Source organism: Centrocercus urophasianus, unplaced genomic scaffold (assembly GCF_019232065.1).
Source record: "Centrocercus urophasianus isolate 14NV4802_14NV808 unplaced genomic scaffold, USGS_Curo_1.0 seq_26, whole genome shotgun sequence".
Lineage (NCBI taxonomy): Eukaryota > Metazoa > Chordata > Aves > Galliformes > Phasianidae > Centrocercus > Centrocercus urophasianus.
Window position 1 is genome coordinate 771,584 of NW_024884822.1, and position 23,705 is coordinate 795,288.

At 48.1% G+C, this 23,705-nt stretch overlaps 1 protein-coding gene across 3 annotated transcripts in view; it reads left to right on the forward strand.

Moving 5' to 3' along the window:
- Positions 1-7,698: 7,698 nt before the first annotated feature.
- Positions 7,699-23,705, forward strand: part of FBXW11 (F-box and WD repeat domain containing 11) — a 65,339-nt gene continuing 49,332 nt past the window's right edge. Inside the window, exons 1-3 of one of the 3 annotated variants that reach the window (XM_042826180.1) lie at positions 7,699-7,785; positions 15,602-15,675; positions 22,831-22,932. In XM_042826180.1, coding sequence (XP_042682114.1) covers positions 22,882-22,932 — 51 coding nt within the window. In that variant the 5' untranslated portion in view covers positions 7,699-7,785; positions 15,602-15,675; positions 22,831-22,881. The remainder of the gene's footprint in view (positions 7,786-15,601; positions 15,676-22,830; positions 22,933-23,705) is intronic. The other 2 variants (XM_042826182.1, XM_042826181.1) reach the window with 2 other exon arrangements.

Here is a 23,705-nt window from a genome sequence, read left to right on the forward strand (position 1 = left end):
CTGCAGATCTGTATGCGTGAGCTTTAAGGTGGCTGCTGCAGAGCTGAGCTTGGGAACATCTTGTTTGCTCATTATGCTGAGCTGCTCTCCTAAGCTGTGGTGGAAATCTGACTTCAGAGGGGGATAAAAAAAACACCACACCAATAAACAGTTCAGATGATGTTGTGCTGGATTACCTAAGGTGGTCTCATAGAACTGTGGAGCTGAAAAAGTACTTTGCAGGTGCAGGAGCTGGTGCTTAGTGCTCCCATCACAGATCACCTGAGTGCTGAGAGGCCCCTGCTACCCAACCCTTCAGTGCAGGACTAACCCAGATCAGAGCTGTACTTGCTGTACTCTGGCCTACCTGCTGTGGTTTTCCCTGTATCCAAAATAGATGCGTGGATGGCTTTGCCAGAGGGCAATATGGAAATGTGCCATCAATAGCAGGAGTTGTAACAGATGCTTTAAATCACCCTCCACTGCTCTCACCTGGCAGTGATTGTCTGAAGCTGAGCACCCACCTTGCGCTGCAGTGCCAGGACAGCAGGATGGGTGCTGCAGTTGCTGGGCTGCTCTTCCTTTCCATGTAGGCTAATACTGCAATAAGATTTGCAGCTTCTCTGGGGCAGTTTGATATGGAGCTCAGCTTCTGAGCTCCCTGCCTTGCTCCTTGTGTTGTATAGGCCGGTGATTCTTTGGTCCCTGGTTGCTGGAGGCTGTGGAGCTGTGGTATTTCTGCTGATAAGGTAAAAATGATGCACAAAATGCTTTGCTGTGTGCATCCCATGCTGTCTGCAGCCCTGGTACAAAAAGCTGACTGCATTCAGCTCGTGGTGCAGATCAAAGTGTTGAGCTGAGATCAGCATGAAGTGAGGCATTCCATCAGTCAGGGCACGTCATGGGAGAAGCAGGAAACATGCACCCAGCCTCACCGCTTGCTGTAACCGGGCTGTGGATGTATGTTGTTTTCAGGAAAAGCAAACATTCCTCAATTAACCTTTTAACTGCCAGCAAACCTGGTTTCTGATGTTCAAGCTTGCATTCCAAGGAGAAAAGAGGAGCAGCAGAGCCTGGCTGTTGTGAATGGATGCCTGAGAGCTGTCTAGTTAATTGTTACAGGAGCTCCATGAGGTGTGCTTGGAAGCTGCTGTTACCTCCTGTACTAATCTATGTGGTTGCTTCTCGCATCTCTTCCCCTTCACGTTTCAGTGAGAAAACACAACTGGGTCTGCTTTGCAGAGTGGCCATGTGAGTGGGGCTGGGTCCCCTCACTTTGTGTGTCTGGTACCTTCCAGCTGGCAGACAGCAGCAGCACTCGGGTCCCTGACATCACCCAGCGAGGTGTCAGGAGAAAAGCGGTGAAGTTATTGCTTGTAACTGCTGACAGAAGGACACCTATCCCTTTAGCCCTTCAGAAAGTGCTTTTGATGCAGGCTCGCTTCTATTTGAGTTGCAAGGGTCAGCGTTAGCACAAGGGCTGTCTCATTTGAAAGCACTGACTTAGTCTTTTTTTTCACTGAATAGTGCCACGGGCTTGGGTTGGTGACAAGCTCCTATTCTGCCTGGCGTGTGCACAGGACATCACCCTGCAGGGCTCAGAAGTGACCACGTGCCACCGCAGCAGCTTATAGGGTGGATGGTTTGTGCTTAAAAGCCATGCAGTGTGGCTCCCAGCATCCCTGCTGTCCTGCGGGCTGCTAACCGAGCATCCTTCTGGAAGGGATCCTTTCTGGATTTGCTGCCTGAATTTGTATTTTATGCAAAGTAAGTCTTATTGCATCCCCCTTATTGCATTGCCTTTTCCAGTGTTAAGTTGGCAATGCATGTTCAGGTATTTGGATAATAGTCTTTTTAAGCACTGCTTTTTGCGTAGCTGTAATTACAGCCAAATTTTGCCCTTTAGAACTCGTTATTCAGGGTGCTGGAGCCCGGCCTGTGTGTTGTCACCATCAGCCTACAGCTGCCATTGTCCTGCTAAGCTGAGCGCAGCCGGCGGCGCTGAAAGGCAGCTCTGGAATTTTGCTCAGTTATTTTTAGTCGGTGGCAAAAAAACTGCACTTCCAACACTTCTGAATCTTTGTCAGTGCATAAATAAATCAAAGGACAAACGCTGGCCTCTCGCTAACAGTGGGACGCTGGAGTGGACTTAACCCGCAGCTGGGGTCAGCAGGGATGAGCCCCTCTCCTTGCTGCAGGGCTGCTGCCTTGCATGGGAGGAGAAGGGGCTGCAGGGGGTGGTGGCACAGCTTGTCCTGCTCTGTGGATCATTGCCATGCTGAAGGTGCTGCTGGATCCTTGCCCTTCTTCCTGTGCCTCTTTGCAGGCCACTTCCCTTTGCCTATCCTCCAAATAGAGGAAGATTCATCTTGATTCCTGGGGTGCTGTGCCTGCAGGCTGGCTCCTGGAGCAGCCATGGTCACCCTGTGGATGTGGCAGCTCTGAAATCCAGGACCTGGAGAGCAGAGCTCCTGAAGGATGCCGTTTTTGAGTCTGGGCTGCTGAACTCTTTGGTAAGTGTTGGATTATTCTTTTCAACCCCACTGCCTCTAAAGCTGCAGGGCAAAAACCTGTTTCCAACCCATGGTTTCTCTCTTTTAATATCAGGACAGGTTTCTCTGCTAAAGCTGCTTCACTTCTTGGGCCCCCTAGTTTCTGCACTGGCACAAAATTACAGCATTCTCCAGCAAAAGGATCCCTGCCGCTGAGTTTCCTTGTTTTGCAGCCCTTGCTGTGTGCCCAGGACTGCTCTGCTGCTCTCACCCTGCACACCTGATAGCACCCAGGTGCTGACAGATGCTGCCCAGTCTCTGGCAGCTCCATGCAGGTAGGGCAGGGCTGAGTGTTAGGGCTCGTGATGGTGAGGATGCCCACAGAGACCCTAGTTGTGCAGGGCCACCAAAAACCAGCAGCCAGTTCTGGGCCTGATCCTGTTCTCGGGGACTGTCCAGGTTCAGATCTTGGAGGGAGGTGAAAGCCAGGCTGTGAGCTGGGAATGCTGCTGGGTGAAGCCACAGCACTGCAAGTGAGAGGTGGACAGGGCCTTTGGTTTCCATCATGCTGTGCCGCTCATGTTGGCATGGGGAAAATCCTCCAAAGATTTTGGGGTTCTCCTGAGCCATGTGCATGCCCAAGCAGCTGCTGCTTAAAGGGGCACAGTGCTGTACAGCCCTGGGCAGCAGGCACAGGGGCCACATGCAGGCTCACAGAATCCTTCTGTGTTTCTTGCCTGTGTTTGGGGAGCTGCTTTCAGCCCAGGTGGCCATAAGAAAAGCTCATGGGTGTCCCATGCCTGTGTGGTACCCACTGCTGGGGGAGGGCTGTTCAGGAGGGATGTGCTCAGCACAGACCTCTGGGTTTCCCCTAATGGGGTATCCCTGAGTGCTAAGAGCTGGATTTACTCAAGTTAGAAGAATGTATTCTTTGTGCACAGGAGGGCATGGAGGCAGGCAACTCACCTAAGAGCTAAAAGTGTGTGGAAAGTCCTTTTTCTATTAAGGAGAATGGAAAACAGAAAAGGGAAAGTGGCAGAAAAACAGGGCAGGGAGAGCCATCCTCTGGATGCTGTCCTTGAGGAAAACCAGGCGGCTTTGAATGGCCATAGGCAGCCTGGAACTGTGGGTCCTGCAAGTTGTGCTCCTGGGGCTCATCACACTGTGACAACCACGTGGCCCCATGCCACAGTGCTCTGGGGCCGTCCTCAGGCAGGGAGTGATGCTCTCACTTTCTTCCCACTGTGCCTATGGCTTTGTTGTCCTTCGGGTGCTACAGCCCTTGTGGAAGGCTTTGCTGCTGCCGTTCTGCCTTTTCTTTGTGAAGCGTGTGACCTGGAGGACAGAAAGCAAGAAAGGAGAAGTTTGCTTAGAGATTGTCTCTGTATATAGAAGGGCTTTTCTTATCTGTTTAAGGCTTTTGAGGTTGCTGAGCTGAGATGCCTGTAGGAGCCCAGCGTGGGGCTGGGCACAGACCTGTACGTGGCTGCTTCTCACGAGGAGCAGTCTCCCTTGGTGTGCCCCAAGCGTGCCATTGGCCTGAGCAAGCTGCTGTCGACTCGCCGTGGGAAGGTACAACTTCAACCTTTTGCACATGAGATAAAGCAAGGGGACATTCCAGGTGAGAGCACTGGAGTCCATCTCTGCCCAGGTGTGCTCGGAAGCCAGGAACATGCTTTGGGAGGGTGGGACATAAGGATGCCTCAATCCTGCACCTGGCCTTCGTTGTCACTGCTGTTTTGTCACACGCCAACACGCCCTGTCTCTTCCTCGTCACTCTTTTCTTCCCTCTTTCACCACGACGATGTCTTATCTCCACTAAATCTTCTTATTTTATTACACCAGGGTGGATTTTGTTTGCAGCCTAGGCAGCTGTCCACAGCCCACAGGGATTGCAGAGACCTTGGTAAAGCCATAGGGTGCAGAGGTGGCACTCCTCTAGGCCCACCTCTGCATTTCCAGGTGCCTACTAGGAGCTAGAACTGCCTCCTGTGGAGAAAATCAAGGCATGTCTGGAAAGATGTGACAGCATGTCTACAGAGGTGTAAAAACAAATATATTCCAGGCATCCGAGTTAGAAAATAATGAAGAAGGTGTGTGGTTTTGACTGTAGTGGAGCTGGGAGCATCCCTGAGCGCTGCAGGGTGCAGAGCAACGCTGCTGGGACAGCTGGGTCACAGCCCTTCCTGCTGGTTTGATGAGGGCTGACCACAGGTCTGCATGAGGTCATCTCTGCTCCAGCTTTGAGGCGATTCTCACTGCCCCTTGTCTGTTCCATGCAGTTGCAGCAGAGGCACAACCCCAGGGCTGCTCCAGCACACCCAAACCAGCCATGAGTCATGGGATCCGGGCACTGCAGCTGGGCACGGCCTCATTTCCCACACCTGATCTCCGTTTCCTTCCCTCATCCGTTATCTCCACATCTGTATTCAACAAGCAAAGCCACGGGAGGAGCAGGCACAGTGCTGAGCCTGTGTCTGGGGCAGGTGGGTACCCGGAAGCCCATTGAGCAGCACTGCTGCCTGTGACAAAAGCCACGTGCAGCGTCCTTGTGCCCAGCAGCCAACGCAGATTTTGCTGCTCCAACCCTGCAGGGTTCTGCTGTGCAGGCCCTTCCTGCAGCCTGAGCTCAGGGCTCTGTGCTGACCACGGTTACTGCATCTGCAGGTGAAGGAGTTGTTACACATCCAGCTCTTCATCAAAATTAATAATAAAACGTCAAGCCTTGTGTCATCCATTTTGGATACAAAATATTTATTTGAAGGAGGAAGAAACATTTTCATACTTGGAGTGTGCTTGTCTCTGCCCTAAGGAGAAGGTTTGCTTGTGTCCTGCTCCTACCAGCTGTGAGTGAAGTAATATTGTTCTCCAGCAGGGACATTTGAATTGTATCTGCCTTTGCTTCCCTGCGCTGCAGTGCGTTACTGATCATTGAGCAGCCTGCCATCTCTATCCAGCAGCTGAGTTCTCGATTTAGAGCACACACCCAACAAACATGCTTTTCAAATTGTTGCAGTGATTCACCAGAGCCAAGTGACTCGGCAGAGTATTCTTTGTATTTTGGACTAAATTTATCAAAGCCTTGGTTCTTCATCCACCTCGTTAGGCCCTGGTTGGAGGAATCTCCTTGTCTTGAGAAGCTTGCCTCCAAAACAATTTTAAGTTACAAATATAAGGCTGTATGTCATGTTGTCTCAACCTTCCAGCACAAAAACCCAAAATCTGATTTTTATAACGCTTACCTTAATTACTGCCAACACTTCTTTCTTGTTTCGTTTTTTTTTCTTTTTTATTCTGCCAGTGATTAAGCAAGTTACAGATTTTTGTCCAGGTTCCTTCCAACGGAACATTCTGCTGCAGTGCTCGAGTCCTGCAAGTGCTCCTGTAGTGCCTGTCACTGAGATGCATTAATGGCAGTGCTATTCAGGCTGCCAGGCCATGGATTTACTTCCCTTCAAACCCCTGCAGGAATGTTTGCCTGTTTCTTTTCTTACATGTTCAGCAATGCTTTGCACTTTCAGGAAACAATACAGCAGTGCCTAGGTGTACAGTGTGCTTTGTAGGTGGCTCTGTGACATGGCATTGTCCCGGCCAGCAAGGCTCTTCCCTGCGTGTATTTTGAATTAGACCTACTGAATTTTTGCTTTGATGTTTCAAGTCTGCTGGCTTGTTTGGTCCCTGGAGTGAACAAAGAGAGCGAGCAGATTGGGATCTGCATAGCAACCAGGGAACAACTTCATCTGCAAGTCCTTAGTTGTAGGCAGTGGTGTGAAGGTGGAAAGAATCCAGCCCAGCTCTCAGTCCCCAGGACTGGGACCCATGGGGATGGAGAGTGTTGGGATGAGGATGGGGGTCAGTGTGAGGCTGTGAGGGTACTGGGGCAAGCACACAGCCATGGATGTGCTGAGCAAGTTTTGGCTGCAGCCGTGTAAATGCGGCAGCTTCTGGGGCACATTAGTCCCATTTCCTCCACAGGGTATTGGGCAGCACGGGGGAGATGGGGTTTGTGGACAGGGAGATCTGCTGGGCTCCAATTGCATTCAAATTGTTGTGTTCCCAGGCAACAAACAGGACCCAAGGAAATGGCCACAAGTTGTACCAGAGGAGGTTTAGGTGAGACACAGGAAAATTTTTCTCTCAGAGTGGTCAGGCACTGGAATGGCTGCCCAGGGAGCTGGAGGAGTCGCCGTCCCTGGCAGTGTTCAAGAGGCATCTGGATGAGGAGCTGTGAGATCTGGGTTAGTACTTGTGGTAGCAGTGGTGATGAGAGGACAGTTGGACTGGATGATCTTGCAGGTCCAACCTTGTGATTCTGATTCTAAATTGTGTGAGAAGGACACAGTTCTGATGGGAAGAATTCTTTATAGCATTGTTACAAACAAAGTACACTTCTGCTGACAGAAAAGCACCACAAAGCAGGCTTCTTGTCAATAACAAAGGACTTTGTGTCATTTCCATCTGTTCTACTCCACGTTTTTAAACACTTGGCTCAGGTTTTAACAGGTAAAACGTGCTGAGCAGGAGAGCTACCCTGCGCATTTCTGTCAGAAGCATGGCATCGCAGTGCTGCGTTGTTACACCAGACCCTTGCAGATGACACTTTTGCTTCCAATCTTCAACGCCTACCACCGCATTCAGTGCCTGCCGCATCGTCAGCTCGACCGTGCTGTCCCTGTAACACTGCGCAGCCGCTGGCGGGCGCGAGGGGCACCGGCAGGTCTCAGCGCCAGGCAGGCACAGAGGAAGCCGGGAGCCGGAGGTGGGCCGGGCCATCCCGCGCCAAGCCGCAGGGCTTCACCTCAGCGCCTCTGAGGGAGGACCAAAGTAAGCGGGGCCAACTCCAAGCTAAGGAGAAAACCGGGCTCAAAAAGCGAAACGCAGCGAGAGCTGACTGCGGGTCGAGGCTGCACACAGCCCCGCCGTTTCCCGCCTGGCGCCATTTTCCCTCACCACAACGCTCACACGCCGGGGCCCGGCCTGCTACCGAGCGTGGCCCGTCAGGCGGCGCGGCGCCTTCCCGGCGACCCCCGCGCGGCCGCAAAGCGCGCCGGGCGCCTGCCGCAACCAATAAGAGCGCGGCGCCGCGGGGACCGCCGGGAGTTGTGGTCCGCTTCGAGGAGAGCGGGAGGCGGCGGGCGCCGCTTTTCTTCTGGGCGTCGTGACGTCACGTACGTGCGTGCGCGCGCGCGAGCGGGGGGGCGGGCGAGCGAGTGGCGGCGGGGCCTGGCGGGCGCGGGGCGGGCGGGCGCCGCGCGGAGCTGCCGCCGCTATGGAGCCCGACTCGGTGATCGAGGACAAGACTATCGAGCTGATGGTGAGTCACGGCCGCCCCTCCCCCTCCGCAGCTTCCCGCTGGGCCCGGCGCCGCGCTGTGGGCCCGATGGGCCCGGCGCTGCTTGGAGGTTCCTGCGGGCCGGGCCCGGCCGCTGCGCCGCTCCTCCCGCCGCCTTCCTCCTTTGGGGGGCCGCTGAGGAAAAAAGCGTTAAAAAAAAAAGAAGCAAAAAAAAAAAAAAAAAAAATAAAGCAAACAGCTAATTCAAGAAATGGAGAAACTAACGAAAAAAAAACAACAAAAAGCAAAAATCAAAAAAACCAAACCGCGCATCCAAATGATCGCTGTGTGAATGGGGGGGCTGGAGGCCGGCTGCCTGTACCCGGTGCGCGGCTCCGGTCCGGAACTCCGGGCCCGGGGGGAGCGGCCCTTCCGCCAGCCCTGCAGGGAGCGGCCGAACCGCGGCCCGGCGGGAAGGACCCGCATCGCCACCGCTGGGGGGGAGCGGCGCCGGGAGCTGAGAGCAAGAGTGAGAATCACCGGTACTGCGACGGTTCTATTTTGTATCGCCGTACGCGGTATTTGCTGCTGTATACGGAATTCAGCACGATGCAATGGAGTTGGGTGGTAAAAGAACCCGAAATGGGCTGTTGCTGCGCTGTGAGGGGGAGCTGGGCGCTTTGTAGGCACCGGATGGTTGGGGTTTTTTAGCTAGCTTAGCGCCCTCGCACACGGCAGCTGTGGAAAACGCCAGCTTCCCTCTGGTGTTGCCTGCTGTGTGTAAGCACAGATGGAAGGCCAAAAGGAAACGGCCCGATGGCATTTCGGTGCTCGCTGCCCGTCGGTGAGGCCAGCAGCTTGAAGGCCATCTCAGTGATCCTACTGTCCCAGTGGATCTGGGGAGCTCCCTCTCATTGTCAGCGACATCGGAGCGGCTGCGGTGCAGCTGTGTCTTCCAGCAGCAGCTCCCTGCAGAAAGCTGCCTTCTGCATTTCCAACACAGCCAACTGGATCCCAGCAGTGCTTTCCTAACTGTGCCAGTGGGTTGCAAATACCGCCTGGCCTTGGGGCGTGTGAGCTGCTCCAATGGGGCTGGGAGGGATGGTGGCCTCACTCAGGTTTCTTGCTTGCCCTTTGTTACAACTCTCCCTTTTGAGATGTCTTCCCTGGTTTTGGCCAAATTGCCAACGGGCAGAAGCAAATGTAATTTCTGATAGCAGCTCTGTCCCCTCGTTACAGCTGCATCTTGGAAATGTGCTAAGGGAAAGGCAAATATGTATGGATATTAAAATTTTCAATTCTTAGGAGACTTAGGAAACAAATTGTTTCCTTTTTTAAAGCAAGTTAATATAAAATTTTAGTAAAATGAACGATTAATTCTGTAGTTCCCAATAGAAATTGATATTCCATAAAGTTTAGTTGGTAGTTTAGTTTTGATCCTGGCAAAGGCTTGCAGAGAACCACTTGTGTCTGAGCAGAAATGTTTCGCTGGAGTCACCAAAAGCCCATTGAAATGGAGCCCTGGCACAAAGGTTCTGTGCTCTGCTGTTGTGGCAGATGAGATTCTCTGGAAGGTTTGCTGAAACAAACAGAGCAGAAGTAGAAGTTGTATTGACAGAGCTTTCAGTCAGCAGTTACAGTGTTTTATGCACTCTTGTATCAGTTGATAATAGCAGCAGTAAACATTGCAAAGCCAGAAATGATCTGGAGGTGCAGGACCTGATGGATGCTCCTCTGTTCGAGAGTGTTATTGTCAGAAAGAACGGGTGCTTGCTTACTGCAGGCGAGAAGTTGTAGCCTCCTGCTGATCCAGGAGGCCGTATTTGCAGCACTTTGGGTGCTTGCTCACTGCCTTCCAATGCCAGAGCTGACTCCCCAGTACTGCAGCTGCAGATGGATGATGCAGGAGTTCTGAGCAGCAAATACAGAGCAGTTCTGAGTGGCTGATAAACATGAGATAACGTGTCAACGTGTTGCATTAAGGCAGAGTACAGGGTGTTCTAGCCCTCAACTTCTCCTGCACTGGCTGGGTCATTTATGCTTATTTAAAGAAAAATCAGTCATAGAAATAATACTGGTCTATTTTTAAAGCTGAAATCTAAGAGAAATATTTTAAGGTTTCAGAGTGACTTCTATTTGCTGTATGGAGTTCTAGCTAGTGTTCTGGAGTCGCCGTCTTAGGACAGCTGGAGGCTTTAGCTATTAAGTTCTAGCTGTGGAAATCATGTTGTTAGCCTTTTAACAGTGATGAGCAGGTGATTTGGTGAGGACTTTCCGTGGCTTTCAGTTGTACACGGGATGGTATTTGGCCCACAGGCCTGTGCTGGCACTGGGGGGATGCAGGGCTGCAGCTGGGCCCGGGGAGCGCTGTGTCCATTGGATGCTGTGAGCGGGTGAAGGATTGGCAATGAGGAGTAAGGAGGTAATCCAGAACAGATGGAGGGCTTGCCAAAATGATGCAGAGGGCTCTTTCTTTACAAGGTTTTGGTTTTGTCCGTGAAATCAGATAACAGGAACCCTTTTGCTCTTCTAAAGGATCAAACTTTCTGAAGGTGAAATACTGACAACAAATGATTTGTGAAATGTGTTTGTTTTTTTTTTTAACCAACGCATCCTGAGCTGTTTATAAAATCTGAGTTCAGTTGCATCAAACCCATTACACGCTTTTGCCTTGAATACCTGCTAAAAGCCTTGTGGTTCTCCTTCCCTCTGAAAGCTGCACTAAGCCACGCTTTTGTTTCCCCCTCAGGCTTTAAGTCAGGGGATAGTTAGTTTCTTAGTTTGCGTTAAATGCGATTGTACAAGAACGTAGAGGTGTGGAAAACACATCCGGTACAGGTTAAAAAGTGACACAGGCACGGGTGGAACTGCCCTCATCGTAACATCTGGATCACAAATAAAAAGTATCCTTTTCTCCCAGTGCCTGCTGGGCACCCCGGGACATGGTTACTGGAGTGCTCCCACTCACTGAGCTGCCATCAGCTCTTCCCGCTGTGCCCTCGATGCGCTGTGCTGTGCTGTGCTGTGCTGTGCTGTGCTGTGCTGCCAGCGCTCACCTCCTGCTGCAGGGCTGGTGGTTGGAGCTCTGCACACCACTGCTCCATGTGGGGGGCGTGGAGGGGCGCTGGGAAGGAGGGCTGTGCTCAGCAGAACCACCAATGTGTGCTTGTTTACGTGTTATTGGAATTTGTATCTCAAACTTACCTACATGGAAAATATTCTTCTTCATGTGGCACCCTTGTTGTCTAGAATGTCTCTCTCATTGCTGTCCAGTGTTTAAGTGCCTCTGTAAATAATAAATGAAGAACTATAATTCAATATGTTACCAAAAGTCTTTCAGTTTCTCCTGGCAGAGTCTTGATGGGAGCTGCAGGTCTTCAAATTCACAAGGTAACATCTCAGAACAGAGCATTTCTCACAGGACCACTGTGAGACCGCTGTATTGCCAGCAGCAACTTGTGTAGATCGTGCTGGTGCTACCTTGAGTTCCCTGGGTCACTGCAGCTGGAGGTGGCATGCACCCAAACGGTGTGAAGCTTTACTGTGCAAAACAAACCTGAGCATTCCATTTGGAAACTCACGTACAACAGCTGGATGTATCTCAATAGGCCTGTAATGTTCTGCCTTGTTTCTTCCCTCCCTGTCTCAATCAGTGCATGCCAAGCAAGCAGTTGCATTTTGTTCAATTTTTTCCAAATGTTTCAGAGGAATCCTTCAGAGGGTTTACTCTTGTGGTGATAGAGATAGTGATGGACTGGGCGATGATCGTATTTGCATCTGGAACAAAGGAGGCACTGTTCTGGCTCCAGTGTCGCTGTTTTGCTCTTAGTCAAAGCCTGGGAGTAGATGGAGAGCCAGCAGGACCTTTGGAGACCTGTGTATTAACTAGTTACTGTGCTTTGCTAGGACAGCAGGCTGTGCTTTACAGTTCTCTTTATTTATTAGCTAAATGAGCAGTGTTCTGAGCTGCGTGTCAGACATGTGAGTGTGCAGCCAGCAGCATGCTGGGCTGCTTCATCAGTTAGGGGCAGAAAGGGAAATGGTGAGGGCAGGTGTCTGACGTGGTGAGGTTGCCTGCTGGCTGCTCGGGAGGCACAGAAGAGCCTTTGGGGCAGCAGATGTAAGATCTGCTGCAGAGGTCATTAGACTGACAGTCACATTTCATAGTGCCCGTAAGAGGAGGAATGAAAATGTAAAGTGAATAGATTACTGTGACTTTGGCAGCAGTACAGAAAATGGGAAGGAAGAGCTTAAGAAAATGAATTAGAGCTGGGTAACTGAATTTAAAGCCAGCAGAGCTATGGTGAAATGAGGGAAGTAGCCAGAGACGTGAGGAAAGCTGTACCTTTTGGGAAGGGCTTGGTGGAACAATAGGCTGAGTGGGGAACTGATTTCCAAGGGAAGAAGGGCGGTGGTGAGCACAGAGATGCTCAGGGCAGGTAAGGGGTGAGAAAAGCCAGCTGGAGTTCTGCTTTGGATGGCAGCAGCTACTGGTCTGTTCAGATGGAGGAGGACTGCAGATGCTCCATTTGTGGGGAAAATTCTGAACCTAAGTATCTTTAAATTCTTTCCAAGGGAAGCTTGCAATTTTTTCAGGAAGCTCAATGCTGGCATTTCACCAAAGGCTTTTTAAATCTCATTTGGGATTATTTTTGCCTCATTTCAGTTAAATTATCTAACATGACTCGATTTGCCAGCCTCTGCAACAGTGCTGAGCACATGAAGAGCAGCAGCCAGAGTTGCCTTGGTGCCTGAGAAGCACGTGTGACCTCCAGCCCTTGTGAGCATCCCCAGGGAGCTCCAGGGCACTGAGCTGAAATTGCACAGGCCCTGAATCACGCTGAGAAAAACCCAGTGTGCTACTGGCAGTGTGGCATGGGGTCGGACCCACGGGCAGGCACACCAGCCCAGCCCTCTGACCTGCTCCTGGGTGCTCCTGTAGGAACTGACAGGGTGCATGGATGGCGTTGGTGGTTTCAGGCCGTGCTGGCTGTGTCTGTCTGTCCCTTGGGGAGAGTTGTTGGATGTCAAGAATTTGGATCACCAGCATCTCAGCAAAAGAAACAGAGCTGTCTTCTTCCAAGCTTTACCCTGAGAGAGGCCAGGGGATGTTCTCTGAAGGATGGATGTACCTTTTCATTTTGTGTGTGTTTGCTAAAGCACCTTCGCTGCTTGTTAAATCAACTTGATGTATGGCTTTTGATGCGTTACGTTTTACTGCTGTGCAGTTTAGAGGTCACTCTTGCTTTGGCATTTTCAGTTTCATCTTCCTGTGCTGCTTTGAGTGCTTGTGCAGCAGGGTGAAAAGCGAGATGGGCTTCATATGAAATGGATGGTGCAGCAAATGTGCAGTAAGACAGGAATGGCGTGTGGGAGAGAATGAGGGACCACGGCCGTAAGAGGGCTGCTCTGCAACGAGCTGCTGTTATTGCAAGGGAGAGAAGAAATGGAAGGGAAACGAGGATATGTACTGAGTTGTTTAAACTAATGCTGATTAATAACAGTACTTACATTCTAGCTTTTTTTCTCTGGTGATGTTTTCTTTATACTAATGCTACTGTTTATTACATAATCTGATTTCACAGCTTGATTTCCATGGTACTGATAGTACTTCATTATTCACAGCAAATCCAGTTTTTCTGGAAAATCCCTCCCTTCTCCAGTTTCTTGGTGTATTTATGAGTTCATTGGGGTTACATCTGACAGCCTGCTTCATTTTCCTGTGCTACTTCCATGCATTTCCCACTGTAAGTGGTGCATGACCGAGACCAAATAATGCAGAATTATTGCAATACCTTTTGTGCTTTAATAATAAAAAAAGGGAGTCTCCTTTTGGGAAATTAATTCCTTTCTCAAACAGGCAAACTTGACAATGGGAGTGTTTGAGGGAGGTGTGATGTTTCTTCATTGCTTTGCTGAAACAGGGCCCTGTAGGAATTGCATCCCTGTGCTTGTAACCTGCAACTGCAGAGTGTTTAGAGGTAAGCACAGAGTAGTTCCACATCCTGGGCCCACTCCTATACAAATGCAGACAGATTTCTAAGATGTAGATAAATACCTGCTTGCTAGGAATAGGGGGAACCAGTGTGATTTCTGTGTAAAAAGCTTTTGGGATCAACTCTTGGCCATACAGCATGGCAAAGTTTGTTTCCTTCACCGGCCTGCCTGAGGCAGCCAGCCGTGCATGGTGTGGCCTGGCTGCATTCTGTTTTGTGCTGCTGAGGGGCTCCACAGTGTGGAATTTAGGCACAGAAGCCGTGTACAGCCTGCACTGTGTGCCCCCTGGGGAGGTGTGTGTACTCAGGACGGCTTGCACACTGATACGCTGTTTAAATCTTCTGTCTTTTTAAGTCACACCAATTGAAGCATTTCAGACAAAAGCTCTTGGAAAGCCTATACTCAGAATCTGTTTGCAAAACTTAAGCTCCAATTACAGCTTGTATTTGATAGGAGATCTTTGAAGCAATTCTGTCTTGGCACCAAAGGACCTGCCAGGGAAACTCGATATTCATGTTGTCTCCATCGCTCCTCCATGGAGAGGAGCTTCCAAGAGAAAAATCAGACCTGTGCTGTCACACTCACATTCGTGCCTTTGTGCCTCTGCTGCTGACATCCCGCTGGCTCTGTTTTGATTTAGCAAATCAGTACATTTATATAATTTTGATAGCTGGCTGAGCTATATTGTACTCTTAAAGTTCTGAGTCATATGCCGTGACATCTTATTGCTTTACTTGGCAGCATTGAGGTTCATGTATTGGATGTGGTATTAGACTTACAGCCCCGCTTCACCTTTAAAATGTATGTTGCCCTGTGGTTGATGCCTGCTTTACAAAGGGTCGAAAAGCAAAACATCATCCCACGCTGGAGATGCTCCTTTCCTGGTGTACCAGGATTGGGTTGGAAAGGTCCTTGTGAGAGATGGTGCTAGCTAGCTGCTCTGTGGGCAGTGCAGCGCTGTGTTCTAGAAAATGCTTCTGCTGTTTCTGGCTGGGGTTAGAGGAAATCATTCTGTCGGCTGTCTCAGACTTGCAGAAAGGTCTGGCTAGGAGTCACACGGCCTGGTCTGCTCAGAGTAGGCTTTCATTATTCTGTTACATCTGCAGTTGGAACTTCCACAGGCTCGGTTTTCTCTTAGGTTACAGTTAAAGCTACTTCAAAGGCTTGGTCTCCTACTGTAAGCATGCTGCTGGAGGTTCTGGACGAAGTCCTTTACCATCTTGCTCTGGGAGGGGTGCCCTTCCTCTCGGTCAGGAATAGCGCGCCTTGTTTTGCTCTCTCCCATCTCTGGGTTTTTCTGGAGGTGCAGCAGTACTGAGTGCTCTCATGCGGATGGATGGCTCCATTTGTGCTGCTGGTGCATGAGGAAAGCTGGATCATTTTGAGTCTGGAAAAGGAAAAAAAACAAAACTCAAACAAACGTGGCAATGAAATGCTTTGGAGCTTGTTTGTGGAAAGGTGAGGAGAGCTACTGCAGTGTTTTGCAAAGCCATGAACTCCCAGCCTGGCAGTGCACACAGCGTGGTGGTCAGCTGTATGCTGGTGGATGAAGCTGTAGTGGTCACTCCACCGTAGGCAGCGCAGTTTCTTCTCATCTTCCTTGATCTTTGCAAAGTGAGCTGTTGTCCCAAAACAATTTGTTTAGGATTCATTCATTTAGAACATGGGAAAGAGCAATTTGTTGTCTGTGAGTCCATTTCTTTGTCTTAGATCCACCAATCCGATGTCCCCACTAACGCAGGTGTTACTGGTAAGGTGTATTGGCCCTGTCTAACAGTGCTAGCAGTGCTTAATTGGGATTTCATTCAAGCAAGGAGTAGATACACCAAGCTGAAGATGATTGGCTGCTCTCTTTTAACAGAAAAGAAGGAAAGCCCATTCGAATCCCCTTTCATTCTGGATTGGTGGATCTGAAGCGCAGAAACAAAGTTTCAGGTAAGCAGTCACCCTGTACTATATCCTGCTGCTTCTGCTTAGATGAGTTTGTCCGCAAATTCAGTACCTGCTTTAACTGCTTGATGTCCCTCAGATTGCAGAACGCCCCAAGCTGCCGGTGTGAGATTGGAGTGAGGAGTGTTTTCAGGGGAGACAGCTGTGCTTTGTTAGGATGCTGCTGATCTCTGAAGGCAAGGCCTAGGATAGATGTGCCATCTGCAGAGCTAGACAGCAGTACCTACAGACAAAGGGGCACTAAGGAAACATGTGCCAGGTCTTGCATCTGGAAGGTGGAGGCAGCCTTATCAATGACTTGAAACTCTTCTGTTGAGTTCAGAAACTAATGGCTGTCTGCTCTGATTTCTGGCTGTATTTTCTCGTGAGTTCATCGGAACTGTAGAGAACTTCTCCACTCGTTTGTGTTATAAATTGCAGTGGCTTTGTCCTGCTGTTCAGGGCAGCGCTTGGAACCAGCATTTTAAATCCTTAGGGAGATTTCAGGTTCTGTTAGTGATGGTTCTCACAGCGGTGCTGAGGAGGTGCTGCAGAGCTGCAGCAGGTTTGTTTCAGAGTAGCACTGTGGGTGTGTTTTGAGTCCTGTTGCTCTGAGACTTTGAAATGACTGTAAAAGGCTGCAGTATGGTGTCTCAGATAAGTTTGGGAGGTATCTGTGTGTGTTAGGAGGAAAAGTCAGATCCCTGGCTGATAGAGAAGAATGTTATGTGCCTTGAATGTCCAGTGGGAAGGTGAGCCCCTCTCCTAAGGCCCGGCTCTGTTGTGAGTTAGTGCTTTAATGAACTTGTCAACTCATTTCTAAAGCTAGTGTGAAGCAGGTACGCCTCAATTCCTTTTGATATTAATAGCAATTACGCTAAGCTGCTTGAGTGCTCTCCTCTGTAGACAGCTATTCAAACAGATGTTGAGGCCTCAATATTTAATGTATCATAGAAGAAACTCTCATAGGTGCAGCTGATACCTTGTATTATTTTAGCTGTGTCTTTCATTTGCTGGTATGGTATTTTCTGCAAAAATCTTACTTGCATTTAGTTGATGAACACATACATAATGAATTGCTTGTGCATGGGATACTGTTGTTTCCATGCTTGAGTTTTTGAATACTTGAGTGATTAGGTTAGGGTGAAGAAGTCCTGGGCATGCTTTTTAGTGCAGTCTGAAAAATCCCACCCATTCTGAAGGTTAATCCTTAGTCTGACACATTTCTTGCAGTCTCTCCTACTCCATCAGGCCATCCCTCACTTTGGAGCTGCACTGCAATAGAATCTCCTGGAGCGTTTGCTGCCCTGAGTGTGCCCTTTTCTAAAATGAGAGAATTGGGAGACAGGACTGATCTTGACATCTCTAATGATGAGAACTGCAATGAGAAAATAATTTAACACGCGCTGGGGGGAGGGAAGGAGAAGCTGTAATGTGTATTCCTGCTGATTAAGATCCCCTGTGTGCTGGTATTCAATACTGTACGAATTGCTGAACTGCTTGAAACGTGGAACAGTCCTGTCAGAGGCATTCAGAAAGCTAAGCTGAGCACAGATGTAAGTGTATGCACATTGCAGGCTTAGTTCTTGTCCAGGTTTTGAATCCTACATTTTTAAGAGTAAAGTGCAAGTCAGCTTCAAAGGCTGCTGAAATACTCCCCTGCAGCATGAGGAACACAAACACTGACCGTGTCTGTAGCATTTTATAACACACTGAGGTTGGATTTCATGTGTACTTCAACTCTTCCAAGTTGAAGTGCACACTGCTTTGTCCATATCTGATTTTTTAAATCAGGTTAATTTTTGTTAGATTGCATTAGTCCTTATCCTTCATAACTTAATACAGAAAAGAGTCAGAGCCAGCTCTTATAGTCTTAATAAGCTTCATCTAGATTTTTTGAAGTGTTTGACTTACTCACTGTAAGTTTTACTATTCCAGTTGGCAGCACCAGGTCTCTACAGCTGTTTTTTTCCTCCGGTTCTGATTTACTGTTAGCAGGTGTACTGCTGTATGAAGGCCTGTAACACCTCTGCTCCTTCAGCATAAGGGAAGGAAAGCCAGTTTTCTTCTGAGGGGGCCTCTGAGTAACGTGGGATGTGCGAGTGCAGCAAGGACTGTTGGAATTCTGAGCTTTTGAAACTGCTGGAGCTGGGATGTTGTGTATGAAGGACGTAAAGATTGACCTAAATACTGTATTTCAGAAGGTTTGGAGTGATTTCAGTTAACGCTGGAGAATAACTATGCTGTAAATGTACTGGGATTTTCTTTGTAGTCTTCCATGTCCTCCCAAAAACGAGATGCTGCATTTCACGAGTATTATCCTGACGAATGAATTATAATGGAGTAAGGTTGTTGCTGTATTCAAAGAAAATGCATTTAATCTTTTCTCCACTGAACCCCTGTTCCTTTTGTAGCATTTGTTCTGTTGTAGCGAACGCATACTTTGATCTTCAGGAGCAGAGCGGGACTGCATTGTTGATCACGCTTCTGTGAATTCATTGCCCTATGTAGAAGAACTGCGTGGTAATGGAAAACAATTTTTCAGATAAATTCTCATTTGTCTTGCTTTGAGCTTCCTGAGTTCTCACTTAGTGTTCTCCCCAAATGCGAGAATCTTACGTGCAGGTCTTGAATGACAGCTGGGAGGCTGAGCTATAATATTTTTGGAATGGCAGTCGTTTATCTGAATAGGTTTTTCTGATGGAGGTGTGACTCAGCTATTGGTTTCCTATTATTTTAATTGGAAAGGAAAAGTCAAAAATGTTTTACAAGTTCAAATGAGTTTGCTACTCTTTCACAGCTCTTCCAAACACAGCAAAGCGAGAGTAAGCCAGATCTCTTGCTCGGAGACCGCCTGCTTGACCTGGGAGTGTGGCTGTTCTTGAAGCAGAGCAGCTGAGCACAGGAGTTGCACTCTGGGCGTTGTGGGGGTGGTGCTCAGCCTTCCAAACAGCCGCTCAAGACTGGATGTGAGATTGCATTTTGTATGTGGAAAGGTAGTGATGTGATGGCACCGGTCCATACCTGTGTGACGCATGTGAATACACCACACCTCTCAAGGGACAACTTGGTTTTGAAATGAAAATAGGAAGAGTGCAAAGTCTTGCTATTGGTCTGACAAATTTTCTTTGGTTTAGAGGACCTCAGCAAAAATACCGAGTGTGCCAAAATGTGCAACGTAGTGAATGTACGACTGTGCCAAGCCAGGCTGTCACTTGTGGAACGTGCTTCTTTGTGTTATGTGCATGCCCACACACTTTGCTTCCAATTAATTAATCACAATTACGAATATACGTTGACACTTCTACTTTTCCACTTGTGAATACTCAGGGTACTTGTTCCAACGTCCAGTTGGTTCAGCACTGTTTTGCTTATCAGTGTTCTGAATGATCACTTCAGGTAAAGCCACCAGGTAAGATCTAGATGACGTCCCAGCTAGCAAAAGGGATGGGGTGGTTGCCAACTGTACCCTGCTGAGTGTAAAATAATACTGAAGGCCTTTGAATGGTGTTAACTGCTTTCTGTTTTTTCTCTTATTGGGGTTCATGTTGATTTTTTGAGAAGGTTCTGGGCTTGATATTAAATTTGCCTTGGGAGCATTAAACTTCTGTAGTCATCCCATCTGAAAGTCAAAGTTTGTGTGTCAGAATCCCCCTTCAGCGGCACTCAACACGGGATGCCAGTGGGTGTGTCGTTCCCAGACAGAGCTTTTCAAGTACCAGCTGTTACCCTATGGGTTTATCAATATTAATCACTAATGGAAAGAAAGAGACATCAGTTCTGTTGGTCCAGGCCTAAAGAAAAAGTAAACTGCACTGTAAATTGAAAATCTTGAATAGCATGTGAGTCTCTTACAACTAAACACCTAAAAGAGAACTCAGGGGGAAGATTGAGGTTTGTTGGCTGTACCTGGCCTTCCCAGTCTGAATCTTCGCTCTGTGGAAATGCAGAACAAGAGCTGAAGCACTGAGGAGCTGGTTGGTTTTCATGAGGAAGATGGGAAAAGCACTTCAGAATGTGGGAGCCCGGATGGTTTGTTAGGAGCTTACAAGCAATTTTGATTTTGTAGTCAACTGTGTGATCAGTAAGTCATTGCAGGAGGAGTGAATTCATTGGCTAGCTACGCTTCTTGCCAAGTGCATTTTCTGTATTTCTGTTTGTAATTAGGAAGTAACTCCCTCCAACCTTTTTTGACCTGCCCAGAAGCATTGCAGGTGCAGGGCTGGCTTTGCATTAAGAACAGACTCCCCGTGCTGTGCACCTAGCACGCTAAATGGAGATTCCTCAAGTTACCTCTCTATAAATAAATAGAATGTGATTTTGGTGAAAAATGTCGAGGTCACAATTCCTGTACTTTATAGAAGTTGTGGTAATAAGGGTTAGTAATTAATGCTGCCTTAACGATGACACTGCAGCATTGCCATCACCAGACTGAAAATGTGTGTTAGTTCCATTGGGAGCACAAGCTCAAGTCCAAATGTGTTTCTTGAGTTAACTTGGTGAGCACTACAGAATAATATAAGAAAGAAATCACAAATGTTTCAGTTGGGAAGTAAATGTAAATTGTAGAGGCACTGAAATAAAGATGTTGTGGACATGTTACAGTGCTTTAAGCAAACAGTGCTTTGCACATACGGGAGGTCCCATGTGAACAAAACCTCATGTTGCTCAGGGCTGAGAGGTTGTTTTTAACCCTTTATCCTAAAAGTTATTACAATTCAATATATCAGAAGATGTTTTTCCCCCCACTTTTTGTCTGGGATGTGCTGGGGCAGGAGCCAGCCTCTCTGGAACCAGAGCCTTGTGCAAGGACTTAGTCATGCAGTTTTCTCTTCCTTTTCTCGTTCCCAGTCTTTATTTATAGCGCTGCAGCTCGCTGGGAACCTGCTGCAAGGCAAGTGGAAAGTGAGGGCAGAAGCTCAGGTGGGTGTTACTCAAAAAGTAAAAGTCTTCATACAGTGCTGTGCTCATATTTATGACTGACGGCGCTGATGCAGACAGGGTCAAGAAAATAACACATCAGGGAAGCCCGCAAATATTTGCACATTGCTGTTTTAATGTGAAGTAGAATGCAGTATTTAATTTGTAGCATTGTGCAATATCATTGCTACACTGAAGTGTCCAGTGTTCTTTATAAATCCTTTTATTCAGGGTTTCGTAATGCTGTGGAGAGGTTTTTGGTGTGGCTTAGACTTGGTGTGGAAATGGCTTCTTTGTCTAATGTGTTTTGAAGTAAATTAAAAAGTTATTTTCAGGTTACCCACGTTGCTCTTCAGTTCCTCATACTGAGCTCATTTAGTGAGAGCCATTCCTAAAAACAGATGCAGCCTAAGTACTTCATTTTTAAGGCAGAGCTGTGGGTGGCCTGTGGCTGAAAAGGACCACAGTGCTCATCAGTTCCAACCCCCTGCTGTGTGCAGGTCACCAACCAGCAGCCCAGGCTGCCCAGAGCCACATCCAGCCTGGCCCTGAATGCCTGCGGGGATGGGGCATCCACAACCTGCTTGGGCAACAGAAATCTTTTCTTGCTGTCTTGTTGAAATTCAGGTAGTTGCCCTGATATCAGTTGCCCTGATTGTCTACAGCTGTTCTGGGGACTGAATTCCAAGTGTTTGTGTGAGGATATGTCATGTCAAGTAGCTGTAGATACTGAGTTAATTGGTAGCTGAATGGAAAATCGCATTTCCTTAAGTTTTAAATAATCTTTTAAGAACATAAAAAGGATCTATTTGATATTGAAGGAAAGAAAATACAAAAAAGCATTAATTTTATTGTTACCTCTGTCTGTAAGACCTCCACATCTCATTCCATGTGCATAGTGCAGAACTTCCATTTGGAGTTGCACCCTTCCTACATAGGACTGGAGGGGAGAAATCAAGTGGGTTTTGGTGCTGCTGGGATCATCTTGTCCTGGTTTTGCTTTCATTTCTCTTTAGCACAGAAGTGAAAATCATAGGCTTTCTTGTGCTTTATTTGTAATATATGAAGTAAAATTTGCAAAAAGGTTTTGCCCTCCTCAGCTGCTCTGGGTTCCCTCCTTCCCCTCATTACTTATTAAACACTCTCCTTGAGCCTTCATCTGCAGGTTTTCTGCTCTCACCTTCATCTGTGGCTTTTCTTTTTAATGATTTGGTATTTGTTACAACTAATTTGGAAGCCCACGTGAAAATTACAGGAAGGCAGGCTTCAGGGCTGGGCCTGTGACTGCTTGATAGTAATTGAATCCTTTTCTCTAACTTTGTCTGATGGTTGTGTAGTGTACTATTGTATCCTTACAAGGAGCTGTGAAATAATACCACGGGGCTATAAAAGGTCTGGAGAGAGTCTGTCTGCATTGAATTTCTCCAGCTTCACAGAAGCATGTTTGCAAACTTTCCCCAGCTTCCAGCGTCAGCAGTGTGGCACTGAGTGGTTAATTAAGCATGGCTCTTCCCAGCTCGGGCAGTGAGATGAGCCATAAATACCGCTGGGCTGTAATTTGGCTGACAGGATACCTTTAACTGATAACACCAGCTCTTCCCCCACTGACCCATTTAATCAGGATACCGTGCATGTTGACTAAGCACAGTTTGGTCTGGCAGCCTGAACTTAGTTAGCTGCTCTTTTAACAAAATTACTATCTTTGGTTGTGTCGGTGTCCCACACCTAGGCTGTAACCTCACAAGTTAATACGGGCTTTGCTGTCAGAGCAAATAAGCACAAGTGGGGAAAGTGGGGTGCCAGACCTTCATCACCAGCTCCCCAGGGCTGCGTTCTGAAGAGCTGCCGCTTAATGAAGGGCTCCTGTGCTCCTCTTGGGGGTGGGGAGGCAGAAGCCAGCAGTGCCTGGCAGTCCCAGCCCTGAGCAGGGGTTTGCCCCGCGCCGCTGAGCTGCTGCAGCTGGGGCACTGCTGGGAGGGAGCTCAGTGGGCACTGGGCACCGCAGCCACGCAGCTGCAGGTGAGGCAAATCAGCTCGTTATCCTTGCCAGGGCAGAGGGATGGCTTATTTCCTGAAAAGGATCTTCAGTTGTTATTTTACCCTTGGCCACTAACCTTGCGATGAACGTAGAAATGCTGTAGATAAGTACCCATGTGAACGTACTAATGAGTTGCCTGCGTTGAGTGATTCGTTGTGGCATCTAACTGCTTCTTCTCTTCCTTCCTTTTTGTCACCCTGCAGTGTTCTGTGCCAAGGTCTTTGTGGCTAGGCTGCTCCAACCTGGTAGAGAGCATGTGCGCACTGAGATGCCTGCAGAGCATGCCCAGTGTCAGATGTCTCCAGGTGCCTTTCTTCTTTCTTGTTGTAAATGTTATGCGTATGCTGTTGAACTTTGTTAAACTCGTAGGACTCTTGTTTAATCAAATTGTTAAGTCTGCTAAATGTTTTTTGTGCATCCTTTTTCTGAAATCTTCTACTTAACTGCACTGTAGGAGTGAACCTTAAGAGTGCTTTCTGTACAGGAGGTTCTCTGGGGGGTGGTGAGCTTTTGTGTTTTATTGCCTGTTTATGAAGTTGTGATATAAGTAGCATAGTTGTGCATGTTGCCTGCTACGTTTTGCTTTCTTGTTTAATTAAAAAAAAAAAAAACAAAAAACAAAAAAACAACAAAAACCCACAACACATAATGAGCTTTGCCATTTCTCTTAAATTGCAATGAACTGAATAGCCTGTAATGTTTTTGTGATTTAATTTAGAAAGGATAAGCTTTTAATTTTCTACTAAATACAGCCCTGGTTGCAGCCTTACTTTCATCATTGCACATGTTTGAATGCAGGGCAGTCAGCATGGAGCCCTGCAGCTCTTGGAGTTCACAGAGTCCCTTAGCACTTCAGCTTCTGAAAGTGAGGAGCAGGGGGTGGGGGTGGCTCTTACTGATGGGGAATTGCTGCTGTTGCTTTACTGGTGTGGGAGGGACTGGAAAAGATAAATAATGAAACGGAGATTTTTGATACCAGCTCAGTTTTGAGCTCCCAAAATATTTACCTTGGAAATTAAATGTAGAACGCGTGCATTATCTGTGTGGCACTTCCTGAAGTGTTTGGGGATGTGTTATT